The sequence below is a fragment of the Cydia fagiglandana genome, chromosome 21 (genome assembly GCF_963556715.1).
Source record: "Cydia fagiglandana chromosome 21, ilCydFagi1.1, whole genome shotgun sequence".
Taxonomy (NCBI): Eukaryota; Metazoa; Arthropoda; class Insecta; order Lepidoptera; family Tortricidae; genus Cydia; species Cydia fagiglandana.
Window position 1 is genome coordinate 13,707,529 of NC_085952.1, and position 19,812 is coordinate 13,727,340.

Below are 19,812 nucleotides of genomic sequence, written 5' to 3' on the forward strand. Positions count from 1 at the left end.
TCAGAATCACATGCGAGGCGTGGTAATAAACTCCATGGGTTACCAGCCCTACTAGGAGGCTACTAGGAGGATCCTCTGATTGCTCAGCTTAAAAACATCAAAATGCCGGGACGTGCCGCTAGCCAGCCGCGTGTTCCCAGTTGAATGTAAGAACTCAGTGGAACCTTCCCACGATGCGATTCATGTGCGTGGTTGCCACCCGAGAACTTTTTTTTTTCTGCCCCATCCACGTCCATCCATTTCTGCCACGCCGGTATTTAATTATAATAGGAACTTGTTTAAAAGGGTATTATTACCATAAAAAAGTTAAAACTTAAATAAAAATAAAAATAGAATATTTTTTTTTATTTTTTTGTTATGGACCGTTTTTTTTCTAGTTCATTTTATTTTGTCAAAATTTCGATTAGTTTATTAGATAGATATTTCACCGTATTCTCTAAAATATCTTTCACTAAGTTACTTGTAATTTCATTGTCAAGGGAATTTTTGCAAATTACTTACATACATTTTTGTCTCAAATTGGGGTTTCGTATTTATTCCAAATTTTCAAATTTAAAATCATCCCATTAAAAATATTTTAAATATAATATCAGTAAGAATTCTGACAAATAGGGTTACATAAATAAATGTAGGTATTTTTTTCTTTCTTTCATATGGCCACCCCAGGCGGCGAATAAAGGGTTTCTAACGCCCTTATATCTTGTTACATTTGATCATTATACAGGATATACGAAGTAGCTGAGCATGTTAACACATTTATTTACATTCTCTAACGAGATATTTATTTCCAAAGCCTATTATATGGATATTTTAACCAATCCTTTCAATGTGTATCCGATTATTTCCATTTAGTAACAAAATGTTCCGCTGATATATTCGGCTCGATTCGGGAAATGAATAAGATCTCTACTAGACCTCAACAAGTTACGATATGGATAATTTAAAGATATTTGTAAGATAGATATGTCAAATTTGACGTTTCCGCGATTCTGGAGGTCCTCTTGAACGATTTCGACAAGTTATGACTTAGATATCCAAGTCACATCTAGTCGATATCTAATGTAAATCTAGTTGATCTCTATATCGTATCTAGATCTTGTGATTATCTCGTTTCCCGAATACGCGTGATTGTTTTATTTTCGTGTCTTGTCATTTATTTGATAAAAAGATTTGTAAATTCTGGCTTATACATGTGATGTTTTAGGGGATCAGAGGGCTGGCCAATATTTCGCTAAGATTCAGGACAATTTTTAGGGTTCCGTACCCAAAGGGTAAAACGGGACCCTATTACTAAGACTTCGCTGTCCGTCCGTCCGTCCGTCCGTCTGTCACCAGGCTGTATCTCACGAACCGTGATAGCTAGACAGTTGAAATTTTCACAGATGATGTATTTCTGTTGCCGCTATAACAACAAATACTAAAAACAGAATAAAATAAAGATTTAAATGGGGCTCCCATACAACAAACGTGATTTTTGACCAAAGTTAAGCAACGTCGGGAGTGGTCAGTACTTGGATGGGTGACCGTTTTTTTTTTTGCCTTTTTTTGTTTTTTTTTTTGCATTATGGTACGGAACCCTTCGTGCGCGAGTCCGACTCGCACTTGCCCGGTTTTTTATTTTTCTTATTCTTCCTCGCGTTATCCTGGCATTTTGCTGCGGTTCATGGGAGCCTCGGGTCTTGACTCTAAAAAATTTTTTGATTATAATTTTCATGATATTTTAACGCACTTGTTTCGATATGTAGAGTTGAAATAAAAATAGCTTTAAAAATATATATATACTTATTTAATTGTGTTTAATTTTTGAAATTTTTGGTACCTACAGTACAATTTAGTATTTTTATTTTGTCGACTAAGTATATAAATAATATAATGGAAATGTTAAACAACATTCATACAGTAAGGGTTAAAACATAATTATTTGGTTTTATTAAGTAGATTAGCGTAAAAGCTCCTTATTACCTAAAAGTTGCTTAATATTAATTATAACAGATTGTATACTAATCAATTTGCGTTAATTAAGTGCGCTAGTTCCGGTCAATGGGCCATTGATTAATATCACTTCATTAAGGTATACTGAACTAAATACATATATATGATGATGATGATGTCCTCCCAGACGTATCCGTCGACGGCGACATCCTGACAAGTTTTTTTGTATTTATTAATTTAAGTATGAGTATTACCTGCTATTCAAAAGGGGTTTACTTAACTATTGCGCGCATGGGCGCGCACGTGACTTGCAAATCCAAATTTGGTTTTGAAAGTCCGGAAGCACAAAACACAGTAGAGCTGTCCAGATGCGTTGTATGTATAGTTGTAGGAGGGCTTGGGCCGAGTTTTTCGGAGCTGGCGTTTGGCATCAAGATCTTCAAGCCGAGTGCGTTCAAAGTTATCTAGACCCGTATTGACAGCAGTTCGCCAGTCCGATCTCCGTGTTGCAAGCTCCTCCCACGTCTCACACGATATGCCGGTGGCTGACAAGTGGCGTTTTACGACATCCTTGTAGCGCAGGTACTGCCCGCCAGCCTTGCGTTTACCTGAGGCTAGCTCAGAGTAAAACACTGCCTTAGGCAGTCTCGATGGGGCCATACGCACAAGGTGCCCACACCAACGCAGTTGGCCTTTCATGAGCAGACACTCTATACCTGGCATGCCCGTTCGACGTAAAACCTCCGAGTTTGGAACACGATCCTGCCACCTCACCCGTAATATTGCTCGGAGACATCGTAGATGAAATGTGTCTAGACGTCTTATGTCACCTTTGTACAGACACCATGTCTCCGAGGCATAGAGCAGCAAAGGCAGAATAATTGCTCTATAAACGGCGAGCTTTGTGTGAAGGCTAAGATCGTGCGATTTCCAAACTCGTTGGTTCAATCCACCAAAGGCCGCAGCAGCTTTGGCAACCCTAGAGGAAACTTCGGACTCTAGACGATTGTCACTCCGCAAAAGACTCCCTAGGTATCTGAATGTACCCACTTACACTTACTTACTGTGTTTTACTTACTGTGTATGAACTTAGTGCGCCAATTTCACGAGGGCATGACTGCTCGCGTTCGTCATGAAAGCGTCTTCACAGAGCAATTTCCAGTCACAAGTGGCGTTAAACAAGGGTGTGTCATGGCCCCTTCCCTATTTGCCATTTACTTCTCAGCGGTGATGAATGATGCGCTTCAGAAATGCAACAACCAGATATCGGTGAACTTTCGCACGGACAAGAGTGTTTTTGACCTATCACGTCTCAGGGCTAAACGTAAACTACAGTGTGCCTCGGTTACAGAAATCCTGTACGCTGACGACGTCTGTCTTATGGCTGATAGCATGGAGGCCCTACAGAGCTATTTGGATAATTTGGATGAATCTTGCAGCAAGTTTGGCCTAGTAATCAGTGCATCTAAAACTCAGATTCTTAAACAACCTGCTAAAGGGAAATCTGCGAGCGATGCATCTGCTTATTTAAGGGGCAATGCACTGGACATATATATAAAGTGTGTACAATTAAGTTAAGTTAAGTGTCGATTTTTAAATAAGTGTATTAATAATAGGAGAATCATAAACAGAGGAGAGACACTAAGATTTACGCTTATCGGTAAAATAAAGAATCTGTTTATATAGTCAAATATTTTTCTTTGATTTTTCATGATAAAATTCACAACTGTTTGTAGCAAAGTTACAATTTAATACTGTAATCCGATTTAAAAATTTCTTTTAGAAAATATAATCCTTATTAAAAAAGGGAACAATCAGACTTACTTTTGAAAGTTATTAATAAAAGAAAATTTACGATTTCAAGCACAAACGACTCAATTCAGAGCTCCGTTACAAGAATAAAATCTTAATAAAAATTTTAGAAGAGTAATATCCAGATGCCTAAAGAAAAATTCAAATGAACACTCGACATTTTGCCTTTTTCGCGATTCCGAAATTGAAATGGCTCCATCAAAATGTCTCCTAATTGGAATGTTTCTACGTCAGAATGTTCATTACCGAGTTTATTTGTACCATTATTAAGTTCTGGTATTTTTCATTATCATTCAAGCGGCTGTCAATTAAGCTTATTGTTTTAAATTGTGCGGCTTTTAATATTTATACGTACTATTAACTTGTGACTGATTCAGATTTAACAAACTTTAACGGATTTCGATACGACCTGTATGGCTACCACCAGTTTTGACATTGACATATTATTATTAGCTCGCGTCTACGTAAATTACTTTCTATACATCTCGCTTGCACTAATATGCGAGTACGAGCAAGATGCATAAAACGTTACTTAGACGTGAGTGGATATGTCAATGTCAAAACTGGTGGTATTGATGGTATTTATATACTGGACGATTGTCTTGGTAACAGAGGGCCTACCGCGAACCACGTTCGACGTGTTGCCTCTCTGTCGCACCTGTAAATTCGTACTTAAGTGTGACAGGGAGGTGGAGGAGGAACGTGGTTCGCGGTAGGCCCTCTGGCGCTCATCTCACACACGACTTCATTTCGCATGCATCCATCATTCAAAATTGTATCAAAATAATATATGAAAACCGGGCAAGTGCGAGTCGGACTCGCGCACGTACCATAATGCAAAAAAAAAAACAAAAAAAGCAAAAAAAAAACGGTCACCCATCCAAGTACTGACCACTCCCGACGTTGCTTAACTTTAGTCAAAAATCACGTTTGTTGTATGGGAGCCCCATTTAAATCTTTATTTTATTCTGTTTTTAGTATTTGTTGTTATAGCGGCAACAGAAATACATCATCTGTGAAAATTTCAACTGTCTAGCTATCACGGTTCGTGAGATACAGCCTGGTGACAGACGGACGGACGGACGGACGGACAGCGAAGTCTTAGTAATAGGGTCCCGTTTTACCCTTTGGGTACGGAACCCTAATAAAACAGTAAGAAGTTGTTAAATCTAAGTCAGGATTCAGGATAATATAATATTACCTCCACAAAGCTAACGAAAAATGACAATATTATTAAATATGATACTTCATTAATTTGTCGACAAAATATTCTCTTTTGCTTTAGTTATGCTGAAATAAGTGAAAAATATATATTAAACATATTTTCCTTTGTATTCTTGTAAAGTGCTTTAGTTGGATGGAAGCAGACTTAAGTACCTTTTTTGCGCACTTGTACAGAAATTGTTTACTTAGTCTAACAAAAAACAAACACTTAGTACTAATGGTTAAGATAAACTAGGTCCAACTAAAAACAGCAATGAAAAACGCTTTAGTGATTCTTAAACCGCCTTCGCTATTGTGTAAATTTATTTAAAATTTAAGAATCAAGATAAATTTGATTAAAAATGTTAAAAGTTGCATATTTACGCGTCGTTGTGAACGAAATTCAAGCCATATTTTTTTTAGAAACATTTTCTCGTCAATCGAAAAAGAACTCGTTTCCATTTGGCACTGAGGCTATTACCGCAGTCAGTGCCGTATGTATATTACTTTCAGAATTGCAAATGAATATTTATCACGACGTTTTGTCCTAATTTCGCTTTTTTCCTTGTTACAGAAAATGCCTTGAAAATGGAGGAACACACCCAAGCGCTGCGACTCAATGTAAGGATTCAACAGAAATACATAACTGGCATAAGTAAACATGTATGTTAAGAAGTTTTATGAGAACATTAGAAGTGAGACAGTGAAGAAAAAAAGGCAACTGAAGATGGTACGTGAATTGAAAAGGATTGTTTAAGAGCAAGTAACGATGCAAAAAAGGAGTTCCAACGCAGTTTTGGAAGAAATTTTGGGAGCGAAAATAAAACGAGCGATATAAAAGGTGGGTAATAAACGTAAATAATGGGGGCATCTCTTCGACTTCGGGATATTGTTAAGGTGCGCTCTCTTATTGTAGACGAACAAAGCGACATAAAAGCTACTAGAATATTTAAGTGGTGGATAAATATCACCTGTAATACTATTATAACCTCTAGCTGTCCACAGGCCTATAAAAAGGGTTCCCATCCCATGATAGTTAAAACTTTATTTTGACAAATCGAAGTTTTACTGACAATCGAGGATGTATGTTACTTATGCTACAGATGTATTTGGTATGATATCGATTATTTCACAAGATTATTTACAATTCAAGTTGAAGCCAAAAGCAAAACAAAATTCAAATGACAGTTAATATTTCACAACGTTATTTTTTATCTATTTTACCTTGTTTCAATTAAATCAAGATTAACTACCTGATGCATTTGTTCATAGTTGACACTTAATCTTTACTTGACTACTTACAGTTAACTAAACTGCAAGGAGTCAAAATTTAAAACGATTTAAAAGTCGTTAATTGCTCTTCCTTATTTATTAGTGCGATAAAAATCACCGTTAGTAAGAACAAGTCAATAACAGGTATTTGTCAAACATCCTTCCTAACTACAGGACCGTTTTCAGACGACTGATGGCAAATGAAATCTTCCAAAACGTTAGCGCCAATGCTAGCGCCAACAATGTCACCGACGCCGGAGATTCCGGCGTGTTCTTCAAGCTCCGTGTCAGCGTGCTGTTGCTCATCGTCATCATGGCGGTGCTTGGCAACCTGCTTGTCATCGTCTCTGTTATGAGACATAGGTACGGTGTTTTTCAAACTATCATCTTTAACAATATCATTATCATTTCAATCGGAATCACTGATAAGGGTCAATTTCTGAACACGATTTTTTTTCTGTCCGTGATGAAAATCGCGGGTTAGCATCAAATAATACTTACCATTTTTTTTTTACATAAAGAAGCCACACTTTCACACCGGGTTCCATATGAATTCACTGATTATTTGGTTTTTAGAGTACACTTAAAAATACCTAAAGGCTCAAATTACTACTCCCGTGCCCTGTCCGGAATCTACTTTTGAGCATAATGAAAAATCCTACGAAAAATTCTACATTAGTATCACTAATTTAGTGTCAAATACTTAAACTAGATGATATTTACTATCACTGAGCACATACACTATTAACTTCATTGTGGTAAATAACTCGTGATCGAAGTTTAAATTTTGTCCGAGCGCGCGAGTAAAATTTCGTCGGCAAAACTCAAAGGGCTCTCACAGCCGACGTCTGTATCTGAACCGCCTCGTGTCCCGCCTCACCTGTACTGGCAGTATTCGGCCGATTCTCAAAGCAAGCGGATGTACGTCAAGCCGCGGCGTGATCGAGCAAATCGCATAAGTATTTCGGAATCCGGGTGGGCGACAATTTTTTTCTAATTTCGATGCCCCTTATAAATTTTATTTCCCACATAGCTTTTCAAAAACAATTGTCATATTTAGGAGCCCTTTATGTATCTTTATGTAAGCGATAACATAACAGTTTGGTTAAACACGATTTAAATTTTTGGCGAATTTTTTTATTACGAATTCTAATTTCCGTGCCCTAATTCCCATAGAATATTTACCTAAAACAGCTGATTAAGTGGCACGGGAATTAGAAAGTATTACATTTATTGTCAATAAATTTTTAATTGGGGGCACTGTAAGTTAATTGGCAATGTTTACGTCATATTATTATTACATATATATATTGGCATTGAATATATATTATATGTAATAATAATATGACGTATATCTTTCTATTTTACATTTAAGGAAATCTCAGAGAATGTACAAAAATCTATGAACGGTTTTTTAGTATAAGTACTATAGTACATACTTACAGGGTGGACCCGAATAATACGGGCAATTTTAATACGTAAGGTAAGGTGGGGTAAGACGACACTGGGGTAAGACTGTCACTTGTATGGAATCCTCGTACTGTTAGTCTTGCGCCACCTTACCTTATTCATTTATCATATTATAATATTAAAATATTATATAAACATAAAACTATTTTTGGAATTATTACATATTATCATACCCGTACCTAAGGTTACATGAAACAAAATGAATCAAATTTACAATGGTTTTATTTTGTAAATTTGACAGCTGACAGCGTAAGCGGTATAAAGTTTAAATATCTGGGAGACCGAGCTTTGCTCGGAAAACTTATACCTACCTAAAAACTCAAAAATGCGCGTTTTCCCAGAGACACCTAGCTAGATCGATTTTTCATCCCAGAAAACGCCCATATATGATCAAATTTTAGAGCTGTTTCCTAGATCCCCGAAATATATACAAGAATTGCTCGTTTAATAGATTAGTTGTTATAAATTAGCTTTTCTAATAGGTACAAGAAAAATTAAATATATCCTATTCTTACTATATTATAAATGAGAAAGTATCTCTGTCTGTCTGTCTGTTATCTCGTCACGCTTAAGCCGCTGAAACAATATCATCTTGATAATACATATTTGGCATGGAGATAGTTTGAGGCCTGAAGAAGGACAAAGGATCTGGGGGCACGGCAGTGCCGCCGCCAAGTCGAGCAAAACAACGTGGCACGGCCGTACCATCAAATCTCAATAACATTCTATCTAAATAACATTTAATTTGAGCATGTAGTCTAAGAATTAATACACTTTAAAATCCCTTTAGTTTTGTCACTGGCACAATCACTCTCAATCAATATTATTTTAAGGTACCTCTAGCATACCCACAAGTTCCAAATTTGAAACGTAATTAGGTTTTAGCTTTTTAAGCCAATAAAAATCTAAAAATACTGCAATATTAGTCACGTTCTAAAGATAACTGCATAATTAAGTTTGTAATCCTATAGAAATATATGCGATAACAACGTTACCTTTTAGTTCTTACAATTAGTAGGGAAAGTAAAGGTACACTACGATGGACGATGTGAGTATGAATAAAGATGTATTATGATATGTATATACATAGTATCAGTATTAGGGATTGCAATTGCTGGATCCAGCTTCCAGCAATCCAGCTGGATCCAGCGCTATTTTCGGTCTGCTGGATCCAGCAGGCAGCGCTGGATCCAGCGCTGCGCATCCGCATTAAAAAAAATCATCAATAAACTACACACGCAACTTTGCAAAAACTTATAAAAACTGTTGGTTCAAGCGTTCCAGCGCTCAGCCCATCCCAAATCTACTAGTGTAGGTAAATTTGCATATAGCTATACTCGCCCGAATATAGATGTTTTCTTAAAGTTTACTGTTGCGTGCCATCTGCACGTTTGTATTATTGACAATACCGTCGTATTATTATGCAATATGCCGCTAGCCAACATTTTTTAATGTATTAGTTGGTTTTGTTTTGTGTAATATACATTTATATATTTTGTCGGGTCCTTATCGGCGTGAGAATACGACGCCATCTGCTTGACCGTTTTATTTTGCAGTAAGTTACTCCACGACTTTCTAGCTCCTATCGTGAGTGTTGCTAGATTATTTAACCGCGTGTGAACTTTCGTTTAAAATTTAAGTTTTGTGTAGGTATACAAAAATCATTTAATATGAATGTCAAAATGGACGAGGATGTGATAAAAAAACTATGGTATTACTTTAAAAAAAATATGAGGGCCGGAGTGCTAAGTGTCTGCTATGCTCAAAGAATCGGTAAACTGCTGGATCCGCGCTGGATCCAGCTGGATTGATACCGATCCAGCAAAAATCCAGCTGGATTGAAAACGCTGCTGGATTGCAATCCCTAATCAGTATGGTATGGGTATGTTTACCCGAAAAGAAGGACAGCCTACAAAAAGAGATGGGATCATTTCAATTCATGTAAAAAGATGCAAATCTTGCAACGCAGTTCTTCTACTCTACTACAAAAAAGTTTTGGGATGTAATGTGAAACCAAGTCGGTTATTTTAGTCAGTGCCAGGGGGTATTTTGTAAGCAAGTTTTTTTTAGGAAGATTATGATATTTTTGAGAAATTACTTAACCAACCTACACTTTGAAGATTTTCCCGCAGGGCAGAGACACCCCGTATACCTATGTGTAAAGTAAGGCGGGGTAAGACTAACTTAGTTTATTTTGATCGGGGCAAGACTAACAGTATGAGGATTCCATACAAGTGATAGTCTTACCCCGGTGATAGTCTTACCCCACCTTACCTCATATGTGTTCAAACAATTTTTTGGGTTATTAATTTATGAAGGCAGCATATTCGATTTCTTCAGATTAACTTACACAATAACTTCTTCTCACTGTGCCCCTATTTATTTCTTAGTATCATTTCCTATAAGACTATAATTTCCTATTTCTTAGTATCATACACCTTGTACCTATCTACATGCAGATACATAGTGACACTTTTTAATGAATAGTTTTGTATGTAAAGGCGGACAAGTTTACGAAACTACTCAAAGTATTGTTTTGAAATATGTACATTTTACTAAGAAAGAGAGATTAGTTGCCATTAAAATAAAGGAAAGGATTAGTCAAATACGTAGTTTTTAGTGTAACATACTTTCGTAGATTTGTCGTACGAAACTAAAATTAAAGAAGGTAAATATGTCCGATGCCACTTCAGTATGGTTGCAGTATATTATTGTAGATTAAAATATACATAAATAATAGTTTTAAGTACCAAAATAAGTTAAGAAAACAATTCCCGTGCCGTGTTCTAATTTCCGTCCTAGTAAAATCTAATTTCCATGGACACACTAATTCCCGTGCCCTGACCAAAATTTTAAATTTAAATAACTTTTATAGTTTTATGAATATTTTTATCCCATAAGAAAATTAATATTTATTATATTTTTTATCAAATTCTAAGCATTTTTTTTTTTGTGTAATGTTGGTATTTCAAAATTCCATGGAAATTAGATAAAAATGCTCGTTTGGTGAAATTGACCCATAACTAACATTACTATGTCACCTTCATTACTACCAATGTCAGTTTTATTATCAATATTACTATTGCTATCATTCTGTTTTATTACTATCGCTGTGACTATTTATATAGGTAACCATTAATATTACCGCTAACATTACTATCATCTTTAGTTTTAACTGCATTTTATTTATGGTTGTGAGTTTTAAATTCACCACCGTTATCGTTTAAATAAAAACAGGTTCGTTTTCTCCTAGTAATTAATCTTTATATCTCATTAAAGTCTTCAATTTAAATCCTAAATTGGTCACTAAAATATGCATTTTTGTTTGGTTAAATGTGTCACGGAAGAAGGTATATTTTCTGAATTTATTTTCTTTACAGAAAACTACGCGTCATCACAAACTACTTCGTAGTATCGCTGGCCTTCGCTGACATCCTCGTAGCTATGGTGGTCATGCCATTTAACTTCAGCGTACAATTCTACGATGAATGGCGGTTCGGTTCCGTCATCTGCGATCTATGGAACTCTTCGGACGTCTACTTCACATCCACCTCGATATTGCATCTCTGTTGCATATCGGTTGATAGATACTACGCCATTGTCAAGCCTCTGAAATATCCAATCAAGATGACTAAAAAGGTAATTATTTGGTTGATTTTTGTTGTTAGTGTTGTTTTGGTTTGCAGTAACGTTCATAATCATTATTTTATCTGTTTATAGAATTTGCATGATATAATCTTTCAAATTGAGTTCTAAACAACTTTTTGAATAGCAATAACCAACTTTAAGATTAGAATTTCTGAAATTTTGGAGCGGGCACTTTTTGAATACTAGGAAATTATTTTGCCTTAAAGATAAATTTCATCTAAACTAAACTTGTTTTATTTGAGAACATGAAAACCACAGTTGGGTCATAAGAGCTAAAGTTGAAAAATATTACTGTAGTTTTATATTTTAAAATAGTAGTGAGAATTTTCACACTGTACTATCCTTTACCAAAGTAATTTGAAAGCGAATGCACTTGGCAAAAGGACAAGTATGCCGTTGACCCAATTTGTACGAAATTCACTGGTCTAATTCCAACGCCATTGCCTAGACAGCAATAATGATTTGTGCTTTGCTCCGCCGCTTTCTGGCCACAAATTGTGTTTTAGTTAAGATTTACTTGGTCTAGGTGTAAGTTGAAAATTATATTCTCGACTCTATTCCTCTGGATTGAGTTTATCTTCGTTTTAAAATCTAACGAAATAAAGTAAAATGAGTTCTGTTTGAATTAAATTATTATGTTATTATATGAAATCGGTACTGAACATGTTCATACGCGTTAATATTTTTTTTTCTTTGATTTGGTTGCGGTTATTTGCTTTATTGAAGGCATGCGGGGTGTTTAAAATGGTGCATGGTAAAAAAAGAAAAAAAGACTTGTTTGCTTTGCGGTAAAAATAGTGCATGAAATATTTTATTTGTGGTATCATCAAGTAATGCATGCGGAGTAAGAAAAATGAAGCTGGATGCTCTAAAGGGTATAAAAAAAGAAAAAGAAAGTTCAAAACACTTTTTGCTTTCAGATGGCATTCGTCATGTTAGCAGCTACATGGCTAAGTCCAGTCACAATATCCTACGCCCCAATCTTTATGGGGTGGTACACAACGAAAAAACACTTAGACGAGCGAGAGCTTCCACAGAACGCCCATAAATGTGACTGGGTAGTCAATAAGCCATACGCCGTGATATCTAGTTCGATATCCTTCTGGATACCTTGCACGATCATGATCTTCACGTATCTAGCAATATTCAAAGAAGCGAACAGACAGGAAAAGGCGCTACATGCAAGAGCTGGCAACGCTATGCTTATGCACAGACATTCAAGAGAAGTCGGAGATAAAAATGGTGCTTTGCACATAAATGCAAACACACCAACCAAAGATAGGAATATACTAAAGATGAAGAGAGAGCATAAAGCAGCAAGAACGTTAGGGATCATCATGGGAGCATTCATTCTCTGCTGGCTCCCATTCTTCTTATTCTACATAACTACAGCATTATGTACAACCTGCACATATCCAGAAGTGCTGACTGTTATCATGTTCTGGACTGGTTATTTTAATTCAGCGCTAAATCCAATCATTTACGCGTATTTCAACAGAGACTTTAGAAATGCTTTTAAGAATACTTTAGCGTGCGCGTTCTGCAGCTTTTGTAAAAGGAACGCATCGGATCTGGATGCCATGGAGAGGTTAGATCGGCGTGGTTCTGGGAACCTGAGAGTCCCTGCGGCTTCAAGACGGGCATCCGACCTGGCATCACTTTGAAAACCCAGAAACTCTAACGAGTCAAGTGTGTAACCCTAGTAGTCAACGAATGGCCAGTGTACTTAGATTAGTCGTGACTGATAGTTCAGTGAAAAATGTGTATAGAACTTTAAAGTATTTTAGTAAGGATAAGTAGGGAAATAGTAAAAGAAATTGTAGCATATTTTGTAAACTGTATGTCTGTAATGGTTCTACTTGTCCTTTCTTTGTTGTTTAATTTAATTTGTAACTAACAATGCTTGAAATTAATCAGGGCTAACAATATCAGAACTGGAATTTCAGATCGCGTAATTACTGACTGGAACTTAAATGTAATTAATTAATGTTCATTGTTCATTCTGAAGTGGACATCTTAATTAACGAGTTGTGTAATAACCAATAAAAACAGACCTGACTCTGTGTGACCTGATTCTGTACAGCTAATTTAACCTATTTTTTACTTTAATATTTATGTAAAGAAATATATTTAAAGTGTGGATGCCGAAATAGGCTGATAGATATTTTAGAGGCCTAATTCATTTGATTGAAAGCCAAAGTAAAAATGTAAATATAAATTTTAGATAAAACTAATATAAATATTTAAATTAAATGTTAGATTTAGAACCGATGTAATTATATGAATATAAAGTTTCGTATAAATACGACACTTAGAAAATAGCAAATTGAAATTATATTTAAAAAATATAATAGTAAATAAACTAAACTGACATCACCATCCCCCATGATGAGAATCTCGTGAAGGCCGAGAAGGACAAGTCCAGTAAGTACCTAGACTTGGCTCACGAGATAACCGCCATGTGGGATGTTGATTCGACGATCATTGTCCCGATAGTCGTTTCAGTGAACGGTTTAATAGCGAAGAGTCTCGACCAACATCTCGAGAGACTCTCGCTAGGTGGTTGGATCAAGGGACAGATGCAGAAGGCGGTGATCTTGGACACGGCGCGGATAGTACGTCGGTTCCTCTCTCTGCAGCCCTGACCACCGGTAGCTTGGGCCTTGCCCCGCTGCTGGCGGCACCCTAGGTTAGGTTTTTTATAATGTGTTTATATGTATTTTTTATTGTTTTGTAAGTGTTTTTATATTTTACTTTTATATTCATATTATAAAAACCCTAGCCTAAGAGAAATGATGAATAAAGATTAAAATAAACTAAAAAGTAAAAGGAAAGAAAGTATTTTAAATTGTAGATTATGGCATTAAATTTGAAGAATGTTAAAACAACGGGAATCATTTTTAGATACAATTTTAAATTATCACTTTAATAAAATTTTAGACAGTTAAACAAATTTTGAGTTAAGAAACCAAACTAGTCAGTTTTGATTTGTGTTAATTAGGTATAACATTAAGTAGACTATATAGTAGTAATTAAAAATACTGAATAATTCAGTCGAGTTTATATTGTTGAATGGTTCTGTTTTTATATGTACTTATAAATTTTTACCACAGGTTTTGTTTTCGATTTGGTTATAACCATTGTGTCGATTTCTTGTGTTAAATTTTATTGCTTAAGCATAATTTTTTTATGTTATCTTTAAACCTGAAGATGCTATTAAATATTTTAAATAGTAGAAACAGAAATGTGAATAATAGAAGTAAGATTTTAGGATATAGGAATCATGGTGTAGATATTAGTATAATAATGTACACAGTCGTTAGTTTTTAAAATTATTTTATTTTAACTTTAATAGGAAGATACGGTAAAGATATGGGGACAAATAACGCTTCAATAGAAAAAAAAAACGATTTTTAAAATAATTATCGATGTGCTACAATTAACTTTTTAACAAATCCGTTAGATTTGGTGTGTCAGTGTTGTGTCAAAATAAATCTGTTTTAAAGTTAGTAGGGTTTTAAATAATAAAATGACTAACTTACTTATAGCAAATATTCTGTATCTTGGCTTCCCTTTTAACTTCATTTTCATTAAATAAAATTTAGATGTTTTTCTTTTTGAACATTTAAATACAAAACACAATGTCAAAGGCAGAAAAACAAAAGTTTGGGTGAGAGTTATTATTAAAATAAAATTTTAGTGCAACATCTATTGCAATATTAAAAATGACCAAAGTCTGTAAAACAAATTATTTAATCTTGCTTTTTTTATACAATGCCTTTTCTTCTAAAATTAAATACATTTTTAATAATACAGCTATGAAACACTTTGTCTGCAAAATAATATTAACGGACATTGTTTTGATTCGACCTTAACGCATTTATTTGCCCTCTTAAAAAAACGCTAATGTAAATTAAATGTGTCTTCCTTTTGAATAAGTAATTAAGGCTCAAAACTTACATAATTAAATAACTAATATAGAATTCTGAAATTAAATTAGGTACATAACGAATTTTTAACAATTTTATTACTAGCCAAAATTTTAGCATCAATAATATTGTAGAGCTGTGCCCAAACGTAATGTGTATTTTAGAAAATGAAGTATCATTGGAAATATTTATAGGAAATTTCCTAAAATAATAGGTAGTTAGGAACTATTTAGAAGTAAACCTTGTAACTTTTTGGTATGTCATTTTAAGAATTTTCAATCGTCACTGGTTCTCGCATTATATTAAATTAAAAATGTCGCATATGGGCTGTAAATGTAAAAAAAGTAATAATAAATGGTTGTGACTTCTTTAGATGTACTATGTTCTAACAAAAAATCATATCTGAAATCGTATTTTTGTTACGGAATTATTTTTTACAAAATGACTAACTTTTAACATTCTCATATTTTATGTAACTTTAAATGACGTGTTGATTTATTATTAAAGCTATGTTATGACACTTATGACCTTAATGTTTCCGATAATATTCATAACTATATGAGTAATGTTTTAACATCTTACAAATAATATTAATTTGACATTGAAATTTGGTTGATATCCGTCCAATATTTCTTGATAATTTCTATCTTTGTCCTTCTAGCTTGATGTACTCAAACAATATATAATATGTGTTAGCTTGAAGTATTTTGTAGTCAATGCATAAATGTGAAAATAATGTGTAAATATCTGTTAAATGGCATTACCATAGATACTTATCATTTTTAATATTAGACGATTTTCATAAAACTTAGTTGAATCCTTTAGCCTGGTTAACGATATAGGTAAATGTTAACAACACAGCAATATTATAACTTTAAATACAATAATAGCATATATTATATGGGTATCAACATTAAAATTTAAACATTAATGTTTCACATCGATAGTTCATAAAAAAAGATTTTTCGTTTAATCATTGTGTATTGCAATATTCTTTTTATTACCAGTGTCATGCTATAAAACTTGCTACCTATGTAAACAAAAATCACTAGTAAATTCATCATTCAGAGACAATTTCAATATGGCGGTTTGTCTACATAGTTGGTAAGTTCTATAGAATTACACTTTACAAGTAGTCCGCGCACGAAATTCGAGGAATCTTTCAAGGGTTCCAGCTTAGCCCCCATGGCCCTGCGCTCAGTGGCGCCCTCAGCATGAAAATCCTCGCAACTTGTGCGCAAACTGCGTGTACCCAGTACTTGAGAAGTAAGCGATGTTTTCTAACGTTTTTCTTTCATTTAATTTTAAACTGTATTTTTTCTAACCAATTTAATATAACTGTGTGATTAAATTATGACTGCAGCGTAATGCTTTATTTATTTAGTTTTAATGGTTATTCATATATTCATTAAGTATTTCTGTTACATCCTATTTTGGACTGTGATAGCCTAGAATGTTAAAAATTCGATAAATAATTTATCAGTTTTGTAATAGTATTATTACTTAGGAGCAAACACATACAAAGTAATATTTATCATATATTTGAAATGTATTGACTCTCTAATGAATATTTGTAATATTAATCATCCAAAGGTGAATTTAAATATTTATTAGTTGTACATATTCCCTTAGTTGCAGATGTTAAATTATTGATTTTAATTTTAAATATTGTATTTGTAACTGCTTGAGGGAAATAAAACAATGTTATTTCACTTGTTTAATAAACAGATGAAAGGAGCGGTATAGCCATTAGGTATGTTACCTAATAACGTGCGTGTAATCAAATGCTTTTTGCAAAATAAACGACGATTTCTTTCGTATATAATATGTTGTTGTTTGATTTACATAATGTTAACACCCTGAAGCGTCTACGTAAAGATACGGTTACCACACATACAGGCCTATTCGGATTTCGAGATAACCACAAGATCTAGAGACGATTTAGAGATCAACTAGATCAACATTAGATATCGACTGGATGTGGGTTGGATATGTAAGTCATAACTTGTCGAAATCGTTCAAGAGGACCTCCAGAATCGCGGAAACGTCAAATTTGACATATCTATCTTAGAAATAACTTTAAATTATCCATATCGTAACTTGTTGAAGTCTAGTAGAAATCTAATTCATTTTCCGAATCGAGCCGATAGGCCATTTTGTTACAATTGTCATGTTATAGCCCCTATTGTTACCCATGGGGATTAAAAATGGTACCTTTCACTACAGTTAAACCGTCTTATTTTTATTTTGAATACGAGGAAAGTATAAGACACGTATATTAAAAAAAATACTTGACTATGTACAAACTTTTATAGTATTTCTTGAAGATTATTTCAATTAAAAATCTATACAGCTTTCTTACAAACAGAAATACAAATATTTTATTAGTAATAACACAAAGTTATTTTATTATGCATAATAAAAGCCAATGTGTGGTAACCGAATGTTCAATAGACCAAGTACCCCATTCAGATTTGACGACTTGTCATGCTTTTAATCTTATCCAGTTCAAAAACTTAACAAGCTGTTGCAATTTGGATCGGGCTCTGGTATAAATGATGAAAGGTGGGCTAAATGATTCATCTGAAAGGTATGCAACAGTGAACTAACTAAGGATCTCGGTATCACATGAGTGATCCAGTTAGAAGGTCCGAACCATACTGTTCTACCTTAGGGATGGCCAGGGGGCGCCATAAGCCTTCAGTAAGAAGTGCATATACTTGGAAAAATTCGACCTATGCCGCTGTGGCCCGGTGGCCGAGTGGCTTAGGCACCCGCCGCGATAGCCGAGGACGCTGGTTCGGTTCCAGCCTGGGGCACTGGAGGCCTTGGTCACTTTTTCTTAGTATATGACATTTATTTCAGTTTACAACCAAGGAAGCTCTAAATGTAAGTGGACGGGAAATATATTAAAGTGTTACCGTGTGTAAAGAAGTCAAAAGGGCATTCCCTTTTCAATCTAAGTACCTAATAAAATTCATATTCAGCCATTTCATTATTATAATAATAATAAAATATCTTCACCTACCGTAAAATAATCACATACAACAGCTATAGTCTACAAGTTCAATGATTAATTAAGTACGATCAATAAATCAATACCAATCATCTTTTTGGTCTTCTTTTAGTTTTTTTTACTATTTCTGTAAAAAATAACTGTGACATTAAACTAAAAATTACGCCTCTGAACGAAGATATTTACAGTTAATTTTCCACTATATCTGGAAGCTTTTGAACTGTACAATGGGGTGGTTTCATGATACTTTTTAGGGTTCCGTATCCAAAGGGTAAAAACGAAACCCTATTACTAAGAATCCACTGTCCTGTGTGACGTCTGTCTGTCTGTCCGTCCGTCAGTCCGTCTGTCTGTCCGTCCGTCCGTCTGTCTGTCTGTCACCAGGCTGTATCTCATGAACCGTGATAGCTAGGCAGTTGAAATTTTCACAGATGATGTATGTTGCCGCTATAACAACAAATACTAAACAAAACAAAATAAATATTTAAGTAAGACTCCCATACAACAATTTTTTTGCCGTTTTTTGCGTCATGGTACGGAACCCTTCGTGTGCGAGTCCGACTCACACTTGGCCGCTTTTTTAGTTTTATAATGTCTACATCTAGTAAAACCATTACTTCCAGATGGCTTTCATCATGTTAGCAGCGACTTGGCTCAGCCCGGTCACCATCTCCTACGCCCCCATCTTCACTGGCTACTACACCACCGCCGAACACGCCCAATACAGAGAAAACAACACCAAGACCTGCGACTGGGTCGTCAACAAACCTTACGCTGTAATCTCCAGCTCTGTCTCCTTCTGGATCCCTTGTACCATCATGATCTTCACTTATGTTGCTATCTTTAGAGAAGCCAACAGACAGGAGAAAGCTATTGCTGGACATACGAGACTAATGCAAAGACATTCAAGAGATATTAAAGACAAAAATATCTTGAATATGAAGAGGGAGTATAAAGCAGCAAGGACTTTAGGGATCATCATGGGAGCATTCATTATATGCTGGCTGCCATTTTTTCTATTCTACGTTTCGACATCTTTATGTGACACTTGCAAATATCCAGAGGTTATCAATCCTATAATGTTCTGGACTGGATATTTCAATTCGGTGCTTAATCCTCTTATTTATGCGTATTTTAATAAGGAGTTTAGGAGTGCTTTTAAGAATACTTTGGCCTGTGCTTTTTGTAGTTATTGCAAGAAGGATGCGCTGGATTTGGATGCTCAAGAGCGTTTGGATAGACAAGGTTCTAACCATACGAGGATGTCAAGCTCTATACGAAGAATTGATTCAGACGTTTGAAATTGGGAATAAAATGTAGCAAAGTTGTAAGAAGCGCTTAGAAAAAAATTAAAATCAGTAGGCCGTAGAGTAATTTTTTTTAAATTATCTACTTAATTATTGAAACGGTTTAAGTAACAGCTTCACAGAAGGTCATTGTTATTCTGGAACTGACTGATATGACTTTAAAGATCGTTTGGTGATAGGTGCGCATCTCAAACACGACTTTCTCTTCATTTCGCATGGACCA

At 34.8% G+C, this 19,812-nt stretch overlaps 1 protein-coding gene across 2 annotated transcripts in view; it reads left to right on the forward strand.

The window, feature by feature from the left end:
* Positions 1 to 19,597, forward strand: part of LOC134675193 (octopamine receptor beta-2R-like) — a 257,371-nt gene extending 237,774 nt beyond the window's left edge. The window contains exons 4-7 of one of the 2 annotated variants that reach the window (XM_063533396.1): positions 5,522 to 5,788; positions 6,406 to 6,582; positions 11,070 to 11,328; positions 18,906 to 19,597. In XM_063533396.1, the coding sequence (XP_063389466.1) occupies positions 6,413 to 6,582; positions 11,070 to 11,328; positions 18,906 to 19,583 (1,107 nt within the window). In that variant the 5' untranslated portion in view covers positions 5,522 to 5,788; positions 6,406 to 6,412 and the 3' untranslated portion in view covers positions 19,584 to 19,597. Of the gene's footprint in view, positions 1 to 5,521; positions 5,789 to 6,405; positions 6,583 to 11,069; positions 11,329 to 12,257; positions 13,554 to 18,905 lie in introns of those variants that run through there. The other variant, XM_063533395.1, reaches the window with a different exon arrangement.
* The last annotated feature ends 215 nt before the right edge of the window (positions 19,598 to 19,812 follow it).